General features: G+C 35.8%; 1 protein-coding gene across 1 annotated transcript in view; it reads right to left on the bottom strand.

The window, feature by feature from the left end:
• The window catches only part of MED12L (mediator complex subunit 12L), a 372,681-nt gene that overhangs the window by 17,590 nt on the left and 334,900 nt on the right, over window positions 1-20,191 (bottom strand). The window contains exons 39-41 of the mRNA XM_051983280.1: window positions 3,809-3,898; window positions 2,973-3,208; window positions 1,007-1,163 (exon numbers count right to left, since the gene is read on the bottom strand). Coding sequence (XP_051839240.1) covers window positions 1,007-1,163; window positions 2,973-3,208; window positions 3,809-3,898 — 483 coding nt within the window. The remainder of the gene's footprint in view (window positions 1-1,006; window positions 1,164-2,972; window positions 3,209-3,808; window positions 3,899-20,191) is intronic.

A 20,191-nucleotide genomic window follows, 5' to 3' on the forward strand; every position in this document is an offset into this window, starting at 1 on the left:
GGAGGTGTTCTGCACAAGTTTGGATGAGCAGAAGGCTTGACTGCTAAACTACTGAGTTGCTATTTTTTCCCTAAAGGCTTAATATGCAACTTCCTTATTCTAATTTAATGCCAACCTTGAACTTTTGTTTTTATTACAAATTCAGTTTCTTAAATAGCTTGATATGAAAATGGGATATGGCGGACATGAGGAATCTAGTCCCCTTATGCTGCCCTCCTACTTCCCTGTTTAAAATGAACAACCTGGCATTCTAATTGATAAATCAAAGTCATACAGACACAAACAAATATAGACCTGAAAAGGATCCCAGAAAATTGCTCTATAATATTCTTTCTCAGTTTTCACTTTTTCTGGTTTAGTGATTATCGCCATTGAAAATGAAATATTTAAGGTGAAACAATTTTTCAGATTAGCCCCAGAAAGCTAACAATTCAGTTGTTTTGTTTTCTTTTTTTCAAATTTGTTCAGCTGAGGATCAGACCTTCAAACTTCAGTGACCCCAATTTGCACACAGCCCAGATCCTCCAAGACAGTAGAGTTACTATGAGGTACTCCATGGAAAAATCTATTTTTCCCTTACTTCTCACATTAAAGGCAGCTAAGTGGATAATAGATTACTTGATTTGGAGTCAGAAAGACCAGAGTTCAAATGTTCCCTCAAAACTAATTACTTATGTGTCTATGGGCAAATTGCCCAAACTCTTAGTCTAAGTTTTTCCATTTATAAAATGGGAATACATAGAATCTGCCTCCCAAGATTGCTGTGAGGTTCAAATGAGATAGCACATATAAAGTGCTTTACAAATCTTAAAGCATCATATAATTGTTGTTTATTGTTATTATTACTGATAGGCAATGACACAGGAAGAAAGAATTACTCTTCATTCAGTTCTTAGCTCCTCCTCTGTAGAGATACAAACATTCCTAGAAACATGTCTCTATTTTATATAGTTCAATAACAGTAGGATTGTGCGCTATCTCTTTCACTGATCGCATGGTCCCCCACCTGAAGGAGCCTCTGTTGTCTGATTTGTTGCTGTCTTTGTCTCATCTGGTCTTGAGGCAACGGCACAGAATTGAGGTTTGGATGGGGTGCGGTGGTCAATACGGCATCCAGTCCCCCACCAACCAAAGGACTTTGTTGTAAAGGTTGATGGGTAAGTCTGGAAAGTGAAAACAAATGTGACATCCCTTCAAATTGCAACTGGAACACAAATAACTCAATCTTCAGGATTTCAAATGTATTACATAAAAAACATTTGGTGGTACAATCTGAATATTCCATGCTTTTACTGACAGATTCAAGTAACAATATAACTATAAGATGATCATTGTAACTTTTTTATGTTATGGACACAATGGGATCCTGAAAAAGTCTATGGATTCTGCCTCTCTTTTGAGAATAATATTTTTAAAATATACACAACAAAATACAGGATTTAATAATAATAATGTATTTTACCTGATTATAATGTTAATTAAAATATTATACGATTATAATAGAAGTCAATTATACTAGAATTTTTAAAAATCACAACACAGAGACATCTTTATGGACCTGAGGAGTTTGGTTTGTCTTCTCAAGATGAAGATACAGATGGCTTTATAATTAAGCCTAATCAGCACAGCAAGATTACCTTCTAAAGGCAGGTGGCTCTCTGCATTTGGAATAACTACAACATTTCTTCCACTAAGCTGATTGTAAAATCAAAGTTCAGTGATTAAGAAACTAGATTCTTGAAAAATCAAATTTTTATTTTTCAAATGAAGGGCTTTTTTATCTATTAACTAATAATTCTGTAAAGCATGGCATATTTTTAAAAATTGAAATAATCATACTTTATTAGAAGTCACTTTACAGAGTATTTGATCTAATACAGTGGAGTTTTTAATACTACCCATTGTAAGTGGGAAAATCTTCACAAAGAAGGCCTAGGACACTGTCCATAAAGTAACATTAAGATCTCACAAAATTGTTTCAATGGAAAGAAAAATCTCTGATCGGGGTTCCGGGGTCCAATCTATAACATATCATGATGACAAATACAGCCACGGTCTTATCAAAACTCATGGCTTTTTATCTCCCAAGGAGTTGTAGCATCATTGGGGACTGCTGCCCAAGTTAATAAAAATCCTCTCTCTCAGTGAAGTTTAAAGCTAATTCTTCATCAAAAGAAAGATTAGGGACTTAACTTATAGTTAACCACGGTATATATTTAAACTATCTTTTAACTACCACCATCAACCACCAATTCTATATCCTACTTTGGGCTAATAAGTTACCTTCATTTTAAATTAAGCTTGAAAAGATGCAAATTCCTTGAAGGAATTTACTGTCTTTCTTGTCTTTACACTCCCAGTGTTATAGCACAGTAAGTAGTATACAGTAATTACATAATAAATGCTTGTTGTTTTGCCTTAAATGCTAAGAATTAAGCCTAAATCTTCAATGAAAAAAACAAACAACAACTATTTACTCTGATGATGATGGGGAGGAGGAATATCACCAGTTTCCTAATCTATAAAATATATATAGCATCTCAAGGTTGAAAAGTAATTTTTTTTGCAACCAGCAACAACCAGCCCCATTTTACAGAATGAAGAAACTGAGTGATTTTTTCTGGAGACTCTCAAATTACCTTTGTATTTTCCTAACTACAACTATTGGCTACCTCCAGGAGAATGTAACTTTCTGGGAGCTTGTGTTTTTGTGCTGGCAGAGAAAACTCCATGAAGAGCAGAGAGCAGATACTGAAATGCCTGCTGCTGACATGTACACTGGGTCACACAGCTGTCAAGAGTTGGCGTAAGAACCTGAAGTTCCAAACAATCACGTTTAATGACCCTGTCTATCACTAAGTGGTTTCCAGGTTCCCTGAGCAGAAAGATCCTTTTCTATTCGAGACAATGACCAGAAAGCGCTGGACAGAGTCAAAAGTCACTTTGGGTCGGCGTGGTACCTGCGGCCTCACCTTTGAGACCCTGGCAGGGGCTGAAGGTAGGCGGCAGCGGCGGCGGCCTGCTGCTGGATGTACCCACTTGGTGGTTGCTGCTGCATCTGCCGGAGCCTCTCCATCAGTGCTGGGTTGGAATGTGTGGCTGGATACGTTCTCGGGTTGTAGCCGGGGGAGAGGACCACCCCACCAGCCTGTTGTTGTGGTTGGAGAGGCATCTGAGTACTGTACATGGTATAGCCATGAGGCATTGCCTGCAAGGGAAAGAATCCCCCATGTTAAAAGAACAACTTCAGAGTTACTGGCACAAACAACCGCGCTTTTAGCTTCAGGGAAAACTATAACAAGAAAAACATAGGTCTAGATTTGGCTGTAGATCCAAATCTGGACCTCTGAAACCAGCTAGTTCCAACCCTCTCATTTTAATAATGTTAGCATATACATAGAACTTTAAAATTTGCAAAGCACTTTACATATATTACCTCCTCTGATCCTTAAGACAACTCTGGATGCCATGATTATCCCCATTTTACAGATGAGGAAACTGAGGCAAACAGAAGTCAAATTACTTGCTCATGGTATTTGTTGAGATCAGAGTGGAATTCAGGACTTCTGACTTCTAGCGTTCTATCTACTCTATCATTTAACGGTCTGTTAAATCAAGGGAGAAATTGAAGATCATGTCTAAGTTACTTGTCCAAGACCACACAGGTGGAATTTGAATCCAGAGCCAGGAACCTTAGGAGGCTCTCTGAAATTCAGTTAAGAGGCAAGAACAAAAATTACATTTATATCTCCATTAGCTCTAAAAAAAAAAAAATCAATGATGTCTAAAGAATTAAGAAACCAAGTACCTGTGCCTGTTGCAACCCTGAATATTGAGGAAGTTGGGACGATGGTCGTACTTGTGGAGGAAAAATGGCAGCCTGGTCTAGGGGCTGGCCCTGGAAAAGAAATCAGAATCAATTGTTTGGATCATAACAGAAACAGTTGTGTTGGAATTCCTGGGCATTATTGCTGATAACTATAAACTAGGGATTCATAGCTGGGGTTTGTGACTTAAACATTCAATAGTTGCATTTTAACATAATTGGTTTCTTTTGTAATCCTATCTATTTTATTTTATGCATTTAAATTATCAGTCTGAGGAGGAGCCCTTTGGTTTCACCAAATTTCCAAGGATTCTATAATTAAAGAAGGCTACATTTTCTCATCACAGAGTACAGGTTTGTTAAATGAAAAGACTACAGTATTTCCTTCTTTTTTCCCCAAAGATATGCCATCAACTTTCTATGCAGGTGGCTGTTTATCGAGGAAGACTACAGACTACCTAGCCGAGGGAAACACAAAAACAAATCACTTTTATTGTTTGCTCAGCTGAGTGGATTTGGAGAATATTTCCCATTTTGAGTACAACATACCACTACGGAGAGAAAGGTAAGGAGTCCACTAGGCACCCAACCCTTAACCATCATTTGTGATTTTACTTAAACAAATGATGTATTAAAAGGTTTGCAAAGCAATCTCATGAAGTCATCAAGAAGCTTTTTGGCCAAGAACCTAAAAACAATTTTTTAAAATGTGAAAAAGGGGATAGCAAAACTAGTAAAACTGAATTTCACTAAAAATGGCTTCACAATTGCCTTCAAAAGCTGTAATTTGTCTTTATTTCAATACTAAATTTGGTGCTTTTCATCATTTCGAGAAGAAATTGACCAATGGAAACTTTCACTGAAGCAACACTGAAGACCAATATAATCAGAACTATAATCAAAACATAGTGTCTATTCCTTTGGTTCCATTCAATAATGATCTATAAAAAGATACCTAGCTCTGTGTTCCCTAGCTTGCCAATATGAAGAACTTAATAGACATGTCTTCCTTAGTAAGGTCCACATCTAATATCCCATGGCAAGGTGCTTTTAGGAACTTGGGGATACTTCAGTAGTTGTTTTTTCACTTGGTATTGTAAGAAAATGATGATTGTGATACTAGGAATAGGGCCCTACGTAGGAATATGTGAATGCAAAACTATAACATTTAAGTACTCATGTGGCTCTCTCTTTTTTGAAATAAACAAAGGAAGAAAATTAGTTTTTAATATTAAGCACTGAAATACCTATAGATATAGAAAGATACTTTCTTTGTGTTATTCATTGGGTCATTTTATATGTATGTATAAGAAAAAAATTTCTAAAAGAAGAATCCATACTTGATGGAGTATGTATATTATATGAGACTTTTAAAAAACTTCTGACCATTATTAGCCATATCATAGCCCTACCAAGATGATATCCTTTTGTTTTTCTCCATACGAAGTTGTACAAGGCCATCATGGTGAATATATTTTAGCTTCCTATTGCCCCTCTTCTCATGTCCATTTATTTGACTAGCCTACTTAAGAAAAACTTTTCACTACCTCAGTTATCTGCATGCACTCAGAAATATTCAAACTAGTGTCTTCCAAAGCACCTATCCTAATCTTTAATGTTTCTATCACTGCTTTGATCATTGTTGTCTGTCCTTCGTTCTCAAAAGAGACCAAGACATCAGCGAGATGTGAGCCATGACATGTGAGAGAATTGGATTTAAGTGAGGGAGAGCTGTGCAAGGTCACCTGCCTTATTTTCTCTTCCAGAGCCCTCTGGATCTAGTGGCCAGCTAGAAAGCAGGATAAGTACATATGGCCCTGGATGCAATAGGAGTACTTAGCCTTTGTAAGCTAAGGTCTTGGCCAGGTCTCAATTTATTTGAAGCAGTGTCCACCCAGGAAATTAAGACTAGATTTAAAAAAATGAGGCAAAGAATGACCTCTTTTATCTATTTAAAAAATCAATCTGGGAGGGGAAGATCTCAGGATTTCTAGCCAAAACAGAAACAATTATTATTTACACTCACTCTGAGCCAACCAGGGCCCAAATAATGACCAAGTGGGGCTTGGATTGGGATCTATTCTTGACCAATCAATAATAGCCAGAATGATTTGGATTTATGGCATAGTCCTGAAAAAAGAAATCTAGCTCTTAAACCCAAAGATGTCTTGAGAGATTTTCAGTAATTTATATTGTTAAGGAGCTAATAAGTGAATCTTTAGGGAGATAATTTAACTTTATTGCTTATAATATCTGATTTGATTTTTTTTTACAACATCCCTTTGAGATAGGTAGTTTAACACCCCCTTTTTATTTCTGAAATAAAAGCTTAAAGAGCTTAGTGACTGATTCAGAGATAAGTTCTCTTTAAAATTCCTGAAAGAGTGGGGAAGACCATGTGTGTCCATGTCATTTTTTTTTTTTTTCATGAAATGGAAATTTTTCACGAAATGAGAGAAAAGCTGGAACACTGAGTGACATGTCATATCAACAATACCATATGCCTGCTTCTCATTCTGTCTTGGAAAGGGAAAGAAGTATATGTGATAGCATTAAATTGATAGAAAAATGGCTTTTTGATGTGCCATGGGATTTTATAAACAATTCTAGCCTGGATTCATAGATGAAAAGATTTAGAATTGGATAACTTCATGAACTGTTGTGAGAGGCAATTCCCAAATTCATCCTGATTTTTGGTCTCTTGCCTTTCCATATGCTGGAACATCAGAGCCAGTGAAAAAGGAATCTAAATTGGTCAAAAAGCCCTCATTTCATATAAAACTTCTCAAATTAGCAACCTAGAAAAAGTACTGATATAAAATCTGATTATTCTCTATTTATATCAGACCAAATTTGAGTACCCTATGTGACCAAGAACATTAACAAATTGGAGGGGTGATAGATTTTGAATTCGAGCCATTTGAATATGTGTGGATGGGACAGCTATCTGTAAGTATTTTAAGAGCTATTTCTGAAAGAAGGATTAACTTGTTCTGCTTTGTTGACCCCAAGAGGAGAACTGAAAGCAATGGATTAAGCTCAAAGTAAAGAAATACATTTCAATTAAAGTGATCTAAATGTAGAATGGGTAATGTCAGTGGGTCAGGGACTTTCCCTACAAGGGTGTCCTCCAAATGAACAACAATATCTAAATCATATAAATTACAGATTTAAAAACTGAGAGAGATCTTAGAGATCAAGCTAAATCTCTTCATTTCTTTATTTAAAATAGAAACTGAAGTCTGGAGAGCTTTAATGACTGACTTGTCTCAGAAATCAGAGTTAGTAGGTAGAAGTGCTAGGATTTGAATCCAACCTTCTTTTAACTGCACCACACTATTGCATGATGGGTTCAAAGATAGGATGGACTAGATGTGGACTCTGAGGCACCTCCTGATTCTGGTCTATAGTCTACAAAGAAGTCAGTTCCAGGGGAACTGATTTTTTAAAATTATCTGACATTTATAACTTTCCTTCTATTATCCATCTTTCTTAAGAAGCCTTCTACCAAACTCTTCTTCTGTCATCTTTCTATCCACCTCTATCTAAATATCCATCTATCTACACATATAAATATGTGATATATGATAATATATATAATATAGATGATAATGTGAGCAATTGTTTTATATGTAGGGGAAGGGGCAGGTTAATTCAATCTACATTTGTGCTTCTACCTCAATGATTCAGAAGCAAACTTCAGTTTGATTTTTTAAATCATAATTTGCTTTAAAGTTATGTTTTACATATGAATAGAATTTTAAAACTAAAAGGAATCTTAGAGAATATTTAGATTTAAAACTGAAAGGGAGCTCTTAGAGGTCATTTAGTCCCTTATTCTCTCATTTTGAAGATGAAGAAATTGAGTCTCACAGGAGTAAGAGACTTCTCTAAAATCAAAGAACCAGATATTGGCAGAGCTAGGACCTGACTCTCAGTTAGTGGAACCCAGAGCTCTAAATTCTCAATTACTAGGGTCCAGAGGTCTTGACTTTCAGCCAGTGGAGTACAAAACTCTTGACTGTTAGGGGAATGCTTTTTCCACTAAATGGTAATACTGATATTTTTTTATTTTCACATTTGTCAAAACAACTTCTGACTTCAATGAAAGATAATTATTTTTGTGATCTCAAACATATTTCTTAACTCTTATATTTTCCTTCTTACCTTTTAACTTTGAGAAAATTTTGACTTATCAGAATTAAGTATTTTATAAACAGCAATGAAATAAACATGAAATGAAAATAAATTCTAACAAATGTTCAGATTTGCTCTTCAGAAGATTAGATATCCAGGTGTTCTCCCATCAGAAATAGCTCCGTCACTCAAGTGAGCAAACCATGAAGTGGACTTTTTAAAAGAGATTTTGCTGTCCAATAAAATAAATTAACCACAGGTATTACACTGAAATTCAATATTTTGGAAGATTAAGCGGGGCCTGGTCTTATTGAATCAGTCACTACTGATCAGTTTTACATTTGCTTTTTTTATTTTTTTTATTCATCTGTTCATAGAACACACACACACACTTTAAATAAAAGGCTCCTGGGGAAACCTGCTAGGCAAATTTTATAAGTTACTGGCTAGACGTTGATTGATTTATGATTGCCCAACTAAGAGGCAACTCAATCTCAGCAGCCAAGGCCAAATAAAATCTACATAAGTAAAGGATCAAAGGATTTAGAACCAGAGACATTTCATTCAAATCTCTCATTTAAGAGATCCAGAGAAGATAAATTGGGTTCACTCCCAATAAGACACCTAAATGTTTTTTCTACTTTGCCACACAGAATCAAGTTTTTCTTAAGATTTCTTAAGAAACGAAAATTTCTTTTGAGAACTATCTTTTTGGGTTCTGGTTTAATTTGGGTTCTAGTAATTGCAAATTGTCTCCTAAAGGTAGGTAAGTGATAAGGTGGATTAGGTCCTGGATTTGAGAGAATTTGAATTCAAATCTTAATAGTGCGAGCTAGACCAGTCAAAATCTTTCTTATCTCCATTTTAATTATCTGTAAAGAGGGAATAATAGCAGCACCTGATTCCCAATGTGAGACACAAAGGAGTCAACACATGAAAAGTATTTAGCATAGTGCCTGGCACACATTAAGCACTATGTAAATGCTAGCTATTATTACTATTGAGAAAAATCTTTAAATTATGAGTTTTAAATGGTTTTTTTCTGTAAGCTCATCTGGCTTACTGTTAGTTAATGAAATATCAATTTTCAGGGACATGGATCCTCACATTTTATTGGATCACCAAAACAAAAATACCAGATAAGGTAACAAATGGATTGCCTTTTCTTTACCACAATACTGACATAATGTGGAAATGAAAATATCAACTTGCTGATCATATATTCTGTTATGTTCCTCACAGCACTGGAAAATTTCAAAAAATAGAAATACCACTGGAAATGATAATATATTCAAATCATAAGTTCAAACTTAATTTGGCTAATTTTTTTGCCACAACAGCAAAATTTGTCTTTTGAACTAAAACATCTGATGATTTGAAAATGTGGTAGAGAAATGATATATAACGAAATTCACAGGTCATCTTCATCATCCTCTTGAAATTAGGGAACACTTTTCATCTTCCCTGCTTCTACTAATGACCTTATCTAAAAGATATGAATTATTATATTTTAAAGTAAAATAGAAGTCTCAAATGTTTAAATTTAATGATTTTAAGCCCCATTTAAAAATAGAACTCCCATCTGCATCCTGTATATTTTAAAGGATCAAATATAAAAGTTATAAGCAATTAGTGTTTACAGAGAATTTTTTCAAATTCCTCTCTGCTGAAAAAACTATCAGAGAGCACAAACATTCCAACCAAAAAAAATTCATAAAACATAGTTAAGCAGTTATTTTCAACTGTAAAAACAAAACAAAAAACATGAAATATACTAGACATGAAATTAGGCATGGAAATGTGTTAATTTATGCTCATATTTCAGATTTGCCCTGGTTCTACTGAAAAGGCTTTGGGATTCATGTAGCTGAGGCAGAAAGCAATAATTTAATGAAAACATGCATTATCTGTTCCAGTACAGTATCAGTATTCTTAAAATATACATGCAACAAATACTACAGAAAAAACTTTTAAAAAATTCTTTTTTTATAGAGTTCAGAAAATAAATCCGATGCTTCCTGTCTAACATATGGGATTTTTATAATATATTATTCATTATCTGAAAATTGGCCAATAAAGCAACAAGCCATGCATTCCTCTGCAAGTGATTAAAAAAAAAAAAGTCACAAAAAGAGGAAAAGAACACATGCTACAAAGGCCAAACTTGAAAATTATATATATTCATCAATAGCATGTTGATTGACAATGAAAAGCCCAATGTGATTAAAGTTAGCCTAAGCGGTAATCCAGGCCTATTAGAACATCGTTTAGTGGGTATGGGGTCATATATGTTTTATATCCTCTGAGGTAGATTTTAGACAAATAGCTGTGGGGCTCAACTCTATCAAAAGTAGGTTTAAGGAATAGTCTTCTGTTCTTCACTTTGGCGTTAAAATGACTGAGTCATAATAAATGTGTGTGTGCATGTATGTGTGTATATATATATAATATATAAAATATGTTATATATATACATAAAAAGGAAATCACGGCAGGTGTTACCATTATGTTGTCAAAGCCATCCTGAAGGGGCACGGCAGAGTTACAGAAGTCCTATAGAAAGGGGACAGTAAGAAAATGATAGACAATATACATAAGATTTCTTTTCTCCTATTTGGATTGGTATAGCTATAATACATAAGAAATATGAACTTTCTCATTTAAAGCAATAAATATAAATCAATCTCTACTTGGGTCTTATTATCAATACCTCTTTGATTAAAGAACATTTTGGGAGATCCCAACTTTTTTAATGGGAGCCAAGGGGACTTCTCTTCTAAGAATCTGTTAGACCCATTTGATGGCCCATACATGGAAAGGAGAATTAAGGTTCTTCAAAATGTAGCAAACGGATCTGCCCTATATCTGATAACATGATAGGAGGTCAAAGTTCCCCTCGGTTCAATTCTTAAGTCAATATGGCCCTTGGTTCTGTTGGGTAACTAGTAGCAAAACCATGAAATCATGGCATGTGCTGCCAGGATGTACATTATATGCTGTTTTTATCTTTTAAAAATACAAACTCCATTAGATCATAGCTTTAGTTTCAGAGTCAATTAACCACAAAAAGAAAAGAAAGACATCTTAGTTGCCAAACTCAAGAACAGCACTGTTTAGGTACTACCCCTGAGCCAGTTTTAGATAAAGACAGCTGATAACTTGTTTAGTCACTGCTCCTTTGTTAGTTAAAGGAATTCCATGTTTAGTCATTTTTGGACTGATGTCAAAGTTGTAAATGGACCAACTGACATGCCAAGAATTAACTTGAACACTTACTCTTGCATAAGAGAGAGAGGCAAAAGCCTCTCAACTCTACAGGAATGCAAATTTATTCTGTAAATTATTTAGAGAGTAATAGCTTAAATTCCCTCAGCAATGAACCTACTCTTGTCACTGTATGAACAGTATACTGAAGCGATAAATGGGAATGTAAAGATCAATGTAAATATAATTTACAATAGATGGGAACCAGTTTTAGGTGCCTCCTTTTTCTTATCCAACCACTGTGCTTACATATTTTGTTAACATCCTCAAATAAATAATTTGAACATTGTCAATATTTTTTCTCAAGTTGATACAGGAGGAGAATTTAATCTATTAAGTACACAGGAAAAATTACATGATTCATTAGAGATTTCAGGATGTGGTTTTGACAGCTTTGTCAAAGGATGATAGTTTACTCAACATGCTCTCAAAGGTTAAGAGATAAGACCTGTTTATCTCCAACTTGTGATGTCACCAATTAGGAAGCAAGATGGAGAAAACCTCAAATATTCTAGAAATTCCTATCTTGAGGATCAGCTGCACAAAATCATCTCAGATATTTTAAGGGGAAGCACCAAAAGAGTAGTATGTACAGCAGTACCAGGCTTCCAAAGTTTACCCACTGCTAAGCAAGGAACAAATCTGAACTTCTAGGCGAAGCTCTGTAAACTAGGGATCAACTAGACAACTCTCTTGCAAAATCTTAATAACCATCAAATAGCTTTCCTGCAGGCTGGAGTTTCCAAGAAATCAGTTTTGTAGGATGAGTAATGAATGTGCCACATTCAAGAAATCCAAATTCCTCGAATGAGAAAATGAGTAAGAAAAAAATTTCAAGTAATTTACTGTTTTTTCCAAGAATGTTTTATATTACTCATCACACATTTTCTTGTTTAGCTGTAGATAATCAAGCAATTGTTTGGAAAAGAAAATATTCCCACAGAAGTCCTACTTGTGAAATAGAAGGACTACTATCCCCCATCAATTCTGCACAGGAAGAAGAAATTCAAAGGTTTAATTATGTTGCAACTGGATAAAAGCATAATAACAGATAAAAGCACGCCTATGGGACACCACATGCCCAACCTCTTAGCAAACATCCTTAATCCCTCATCATTGTACTCCACTGTCCACTGATATGAGCCAGAAAGAATCATTTTTCTTGTGTAATATTGGATTTCATCAGAATCTCAACAGCTCAGGATTTGATTATGCTAAAAAACTCAAGTATCACAACTCCTTAACACATATTTATATGATGATACAATGATAGCATGTATGTGTATGTCTTCAAAGAAACTCTAAAATGGATATATATATGTATGCATGTAAAAGGGTTCTAGACATTCTAGTCCTCCAAATATGATACACTGAAGTATGGAAAAAGTAATGGAGTGTGTGTGTGTGTATGGGGGGAGACAAAGAGAAGGGAAGTGAAAGAAAGAGAGGGAGTGGAGAGAGAGAGGGAGAAAAAATGAGGGGAAGAGAGAGAAGGAGGGATAAAGGGAAGGAGGGAGAAAGAGGAGTTAAAGAGGGAGGGATAGAAAAAGGGAGAAAGAGATTCATGCAGTTATTATTTATTATTTATTAAATGTCTATCAAATTTCTATGAAACTCTAGGCATTTAATAAACCAATAGATTGGATACAAAACCCTAAAATTAAAACCGTTCTCACCCTCAAGGAGGAGCAGGGGAGGTAAGCAGTTGGGAAAAACGCATACATAGATGTATGAAGACAAAATATATACAAAGAAGTTTGGGGGTAGGCCCGGGATGATCAGGAAGGGCCTCTTGTAGCAAGTGGACCGTAAGCAGGGCCTGAAAGCTGGGGGTTCTAAGAGGTAGGGATGAGAGAAGCAGAATTCCAGGCTTGAAGGATATCCCAAGCAAAAGCAGACAAGCAGGAGGTGAGATGTTCTGTCGAGTGAACATCAGTTAGGCAAGTATAGTTGGAGCATGGAATGTGTGAAATCCCTTTGTCAAAACAGCTTAAGGAGAAGATTGTAAAGGTCTCTCCATGACAAATATTCATAAAAGGCACTACTCAATCTGTTTAGGCAAGGAATTAACTTGATCAGATAGCTGTTGCTGGAATACTCTGGCAACTGCCGGCAGGACAGTGTGGAAAGGAGAGCAGTTCGAGGAAGGGCACAAAATCCCCAGATCTGCCACTTGGCTTCCTTCCAGGCTCTGCTAAAATTGCACTTTCTTTAAGAAAGTTTTGCTGGTCTTTGGTGAACTTCCCTCTGGAAGTATCTTCAATTGATCCTCTCTATATCTTGTTTGTAGCTACAGGGGACAAACTATTGGCAGAGGAGCAATCCACCGCCTGGGCAGTGCAATTTAATGTAAATATATACAGATGTCTAATTCTTTCCATGAGTGGTGATTTTTCCCACTTAAAGAAAGGAAGGTCAGTAAATTCCTACTCTGAGAAAGCTCCCTCTTGTCTATAGAATTAAGTTTTAAATGTCTTTGAGCATTTAAAGCTTTTCTTTCTCCTTTTCCAGGCTTTTTGCACAGTATGCAATTCCACACCTTCACATCTTGTTCTCCTTGCCACTCATCACACACAATGATCCATCTCCTTCCCTCCTGCTTTCGTACTGACTTCCTCCCATTTTTCTCCCTTTTCGCCTCTGTCTCTTGGGACACGTTCTCCCTTTTCGCCTCTGTCTCTTGGGACTCCTGGCTCCCTTCAACATTCAGCTCAACCACCAGTTAAGGCTTAGCAGGAGGCCTTTCAAAGGCTCCCTATTTTCTAGTGCCATTCCCTTCAAGCTTTCCTTCCATCAACCATCATCTTGTATGTGCTGTTTAAGTCTCTCCCCACATCAAGCCATTCTCATTCAGCCCCTAAATTTTCCCAAAGCACAGGTTGGATTATATCACTTTCCCCAAGCTCAATAAATTCCAGTGGTTCTAGATTGCCTCCAGGAGCAAATACAAATGTTTTGTTTGTCATTCAATGCTCTTCATAACCTAGATTCCTCCTATCTTTTCTAGTATTCTTATATCTTACTCCCCAATGAGCACACTGCCCTCCTGTGTCCCGTTTCTTGGCTTTGGGCATTTTCTCTGCTCATTTCCCATGCTTGGAATGTTCTTTCTCTTCTGCTCTTACCCTTGATTCTTCCCTGATTTCCAACTAAAACTCCACCTTCTACAGGAAACTTTCCCCTACCTCTCTTAATTTTAGGGTCTTCCTATTTCTCTTTGTATATATTTATGTATACATGTTTCTCTTTACATGTTTCTTATATTTTGTTTTCTATGTATTTATTTGCCTGTTTTGTCCCTCATTAGACTGCAAAGTTCTTGAAGGAAGGAACTGTTTTTTGACTCTTTTTTTGTATCAAATTTTGTACCAAAATTTCTGGGCACATAGTAGGTGCTTAATAAAAAAATTTTTTTTTGGTTAATTGCTGTCTCCTCCATAGAATGCAAGTTCCAGGAAAGCCAGGGAAGTTTTTGCCTTTCCTTTGTATTCCTACCCTTGAGAAGCCACAGGGCGTGGTACCTTATGTGTTGGGTGACAGTACCACTTCAATCAGATATACAGAAAGAATGGCAGGGAGGAATTCCTTTGGTTTTCAACATAAAATTTACAAAAATAGGAGGCAAACTAGGAAGCCTCTTTTTAATAAAAAAAAGAGCTATTTATTATATAAGATACTCTAAAAATTAACAAGTCCCCGTTTTTAAAATGACCTAACCTTTCAGCATCCCTAGATAACTTTCTAAAGATGTAAGCTCCAGACGAGTGGATGATTTGCATCCAACATGTATGGTGGGAATTTCCAATTTGACAGTTCCTAATGCTGAAAAGATCATGGGTCTGGATCAAAACTGGACTGTTTGTTGAGAACACACCCAGAGCAACAATATCATGATTCCATTTAAACAATAATACCCTGGTTGGTTAATTATAATATTTTGGAGAGGAATGAGGTTAGTTAAGAAGGTTATATAACAGAGAGGGAAGATATTGATTAAGATGGTGATTATAATATTGGAAGGATTGGTTAAGATAGTTATTCCATCTTTGCAGGGGAATAGGGTTGGTTAATTTGTTTATCATAATATCAGGGGGTTTGTTAAGATAATTATCAAAACAGTGAGGAGACTTTGTTAAGATGGTTATCATGACATTGGGGGAAGGATTGCTGGGATTATTGATTTTGTTTGGAGAAGGAGGGTGGGAAGTACAAATGCAGATTTTCACAGAAAGTTACAGAAAATAACCAAGGGTTCTCAGGACTTTTGCTTTGAGGCCTTTTGAAGGAAGACACAAGAAAGGCCAATCTGCTTCCTCTTAATGCACTCCTATTTCGAATCTTGTTTTAATTTCAAGGTTGTGCTTGCTATTTTACTCATGTAAAGTTTCATTCATTCAGCATTAGTTAAGGCTAATATTTCTCTTGGGAATAAGTGGACAGAATAAAGCCTTTAAAAGTTTAATTCTATATAAAAAAAAATTTTTTTTTCACACTAGAAGTGTGTGTTGGGGGGGGGGAGGGAGGGTCTATTCATTCACCCTTGACTTATGAGCCAACGTTTTTTAGAAACAACCCAAACACCTGACAGCAGACTATACATAAACTATTTATATAAGCTCATGGTTAAAGGATTAATTTATTTTACAAGAATGCTTAGACATAAGGTCATACATTTTTAGTTAAACTGATCCAATGGGCAAAACTCCTGGGTCGCTTTTTTTTCCTTCTCCTTTTTGTTTATGGTCCAGATCTCTGATATCATTGGCAAAAGAAATTATACTATAGAAAGTTCCTCTTACCAAAGCAGATTTGTAATTTGTCTGTATTTTTATAGTCTTAGAGGATAGTCTGGGGCAATCAAAGGTTAAGGGACTTGTCCATATCCCCGATTGTATGTGTACAAAGCAGCATATGATCCAAAACCCTCCCTACTCCAACACCAATATTATCCATTGTACCACTTTGCCTATTCTGTTTCTTATTACAATTTTATGTTTTTAATAATACCTAAAATTACTGAAATAATCATCCTCTTAACGACACAAAGCTCTACTTCATGTATTTTGTTTTGAACTAGTTCAGATGTAGTTTTGTTAAAGCTCCAGAAAGGCTTTACTCAAAGTGCCAGCTATTTCCATGAAAGTTCCTGATTCTATATTCACAGGACTCATTGATCACCTTCTCCAGGCTGCTCTCTTAAGTCATATTTCACTTGTCTGTATACAGAGTGTATCTTCCTAGAAACATGTGATCTCTTTGAAGACACAGGATGTTTGGGTTTTTTGTCATGAACTCCTTAGCTTTAAGCACAGTGCCTTGCATATAGCATGTGATATAATGAATTACATATATATACATATATGGATGTGAAAATCCCTGAAATCTTAACTTAAGCAAATGTTCTTAATAAAAAACCAGAACTTAAGACACTTGTCTTTTCAAATGTTCTATAAATTCTTCTAAATTTGAAAAATCTATGTGAACTTTGGGAAAAGATTCACTTAATGTGAATAATTTAACACTGTAAATTTGAAGAATGTACATGAATTTTAGGAGATTTTAAAAAACTTGAATAATTAATATTCATATTTTTATTTATCAAATTTGTTTAACATGTCCTTGAGATTTTCATGAGCATAAGGCAAAATCAAAAGGAAATCTATTTGTCCTCTTCTCTCTCCAACCACCCCTTTGTTTACCACAACCTAAGAACCAAGTCCACACGATACCTATGAACTGTTCTTCCCCTTCACACTTCTAAATGCCATAGAGCCCTTCACTGTTAAGTTCTCCATGTGGCAAAATCACTTTCCAATCTTGCCCCATCCCTTCAAATTCCCATTCTCCCTCTGTACCTATTAAACATACACAATAATGAATATAATGAATAAATGATACCAATCTAATATCTTGATTTTGTAATTTGTCAACTAAATTAATTAAATGCAATTAAATTCAACATTTATTAAGCACCAACTATATGAACAATACTGGGGATACAAAAAAAAAAAAAAAAAAGAAAGATTCCTGTCGCCTAATTAAAGATTTCCCTCCCCTTTTAAAGATAATGAACCTATTTGACTAGAAGCCTGCTATCCTACTAAATCTACGGGGGTACCAGGAGTCCTTGAATATTCTAGTCTGGCCCTGAATATAAGAGCTAAGATAAACTACAGTTCTTTTCTAAAAAGAGAATCATTTAATGACAATAGTTAAAATTTTAGAACACATGGGAATTCAGTACTGAACAAGCCAATGTCATATAAAATGAATTACTATTAGTTATTGAATTACCCCTTGATGGAAATAAAGGGAATAATAAATTTCATCATTCATATATATATATGTAAAGAATGACAGTTATGTTATAAAAATATAGTCCTGAACAATATTCATATAAACATAAAATTGACAATTACTCCTCCAAAGGGAGTAATCTTGCAATATTTCTCCTGGGCTGGGGGTGTAGATGTGAGGGGGAGGAATCTCCCTGGATTATCAATAGTATAGATGAAAGAAAAACAGGAAGAAAGACAGAAGGAAAGGGAGAGGAGAGCAGAGAAAGGAAAATGGAAATAAAATGAGAAAGGTAAAGGAGAAAATAGTCACAGAGAGAAGGGGGGTGGAGAGAGAAAATAAGGGGAAGGTGGAGAGGATAGAGGGAGACAGAAGGAAAGGGAAAGGGAAGGAGGGAAATGGGAAAACTAGAGGAGAAAAAGATATAGATAGGGAATGGGGGGTAGGGAAAGAGAGGGAGGAGAGGAGAGATGGAAGGGGACAGGGACAGGGACAGCAAGAGGGAAAAGGAGAGGAAGAAAGTGAGAGGGAGATGGAGAGAGAGAAGAGGGAGACAGATAGATAGACAGACAAGAGATATACAGACACAGAATCACATAGAGACAAGAAACAGAGAGAGAGGGAGAGAAAAAGAGGCAGTTGGCAGAAATGAAATGGGCTTGGAACCTATTCCATAGTCTGTCACATTTCCCTGCTCAGCTCCACCTCCCAAGATGTGATACAGTGCTTGTCCATACTGGAGGCTTGGAGGTGTCAGCTATAAAATATAGCTCCAGACTCCTCTGAAACTACTGGCAATGTGACAAAGGATAGAATTTCAAGTCCCTTAAGAATGATGCTTTGGGTGCACTAGGATATTTCAGGGTCCCCTTAAATCAACTGACCACTACCTGCGAGGAGGCTGATCTTGATCCCAGATTTGCTATTGTCTTCATTATACTGTAAGATCCCATAAAAAGTGAATTTTAAAGAAATTTATTTGCCACAATTCATATGCAGATATTTTGCACATTGCTGCAAATAGTCAGATGGGATCAACTATACTTTGAAAGAGAGCAAGAGAGTTGTCAAGTTGCTTTTAATTTAGTAGATTAAAAAAAAAACCCAATAGAAGGCATTTTGACATATTCAAACTTTTAGAATGTAGTTTTAATGACTTTAGAAATTAATATAGCTATCAACTCTATAGGGATGACTCTCACTTTTCACATTTCCTTCTTTAACCTATTTTGGGAGATTTGTTTTAACCACTGGACAGGGATTTATTAAGTAAGTATTATACTCTAGGCACTGTGATAATTACTGAAGATTCAAAAGACAAAAATGAAGTTATTTTTGCCCTCAAGGAAGGCATTCTATCAAAACTATCCCAACTTCCCACTGAACATTTGCTGTACATTACACCAACACCTTAAATTCAGGATGTTTAAGGCTAAATTTATTCTTTTCCCTCAAATCATTCTCCTGATTTCCCTATCTTTGTCAATGGCGCCACTCCTTCCATTCTAAAGTTGGGGTCAGCCTTGATTCCTCCTTGTCCTCCATCCAATTAGTTATTGAGTGCTATTGATTCAAACAGAATTATATCCTATTGTTCTCTTCATTTCTGTTCTCCCAGTATCTAGTTTAGCAAATTACATATAGGAGCGATTTCATAAACATCTGTTGAATTATGGTAGAATTAATGGAGGCAGTGTGAGATAATGGATAGTCAGCTTTGGAGCCAGGAAGACTGGACATCAAGAACATCTCTGGCACATACTGATCATGTAACTCTGGGCAGTGAATAAAGCCTGGGTCTGGGGTCAAGAGGACCTGAATTCCAATTTCTAGCTATGTGACTCTGTAACTCTGGACTTAACCCCATTTACCTCAGTTTCCTCAACTGTTAAATGAGTCGAAAAAGGAAATGATTAATTACTCCTTATCTTACTAAGAAAACCCCAAAAGGATCACAAAGAGTCGGGGATGAACAATAACAAGGCCTTGGACAAATCACTTCACATCTAAGCAGTTCTCTACGAATCTACATCAGAGAGAACATACATATTGACTTCATATTTGTGCAAGTTTTCTTATTATATAATCTTCATAACAATAACTAGCATTTATGCTGCCTTTGAAGGTTTGCAATGCATTTTGCATCTGTTCTACCATTTGTTTGTCTCCAGTAAGAGGTAAACACCTTTTGGGTTCTTGATTGGCCCTCCCCTTGGACAAGCATAATTTACACCTCTGTCTGATCTTGAGAAAACTAGAAAACTATCAAGATTTGTGAACATACTGTATTGCAGCAACTCCTGTCTGACCTGAGGACAAAAGTCAGATATGAATTAAAAGATAAACACTGTAAATGGAGGGTGTGTATCTGTGATTAAAAATGGGTCTTTTTTTACATTCAAATTTTTCCTGTTTTACCACTTCTCCTTTCCTTAAAATGCGCTCTCCCCCAAATTGTGAATTTAGCTCCTTCCTCTCCACGATTATTTTCTTTCTAATTTTTTTCCACTAAAATTTAATGGAAACTTCCCCCTTGTTCAGAAAAGCAGAGCCAGACTCCAATATTATCCAATAAATATATAGCTGGAAAGCTGCTTAAGTCCCAAAGTTTAAGTCACACAATATACTTCAAATGTATGAAGATAATATGCTACTCAAACAGGCTCTG

This window comes from Antechinus flavipes, chromosome 3, assembly GCF_016432865.1.
Source record: "Antechinus flavipes isolate AdamAnt ecotype Samford, QLD, Australia chromosome 3, AdamAnt_v2, whole genome shotgun sequence".
In the NCBI taxonomy this organism is placed as follows: Eukaryota; Metazoa; Chordata; class Mammalia; order Dasyuromorphia; family Dasyuridae; genus Antechinus; species Antechinus flavipes.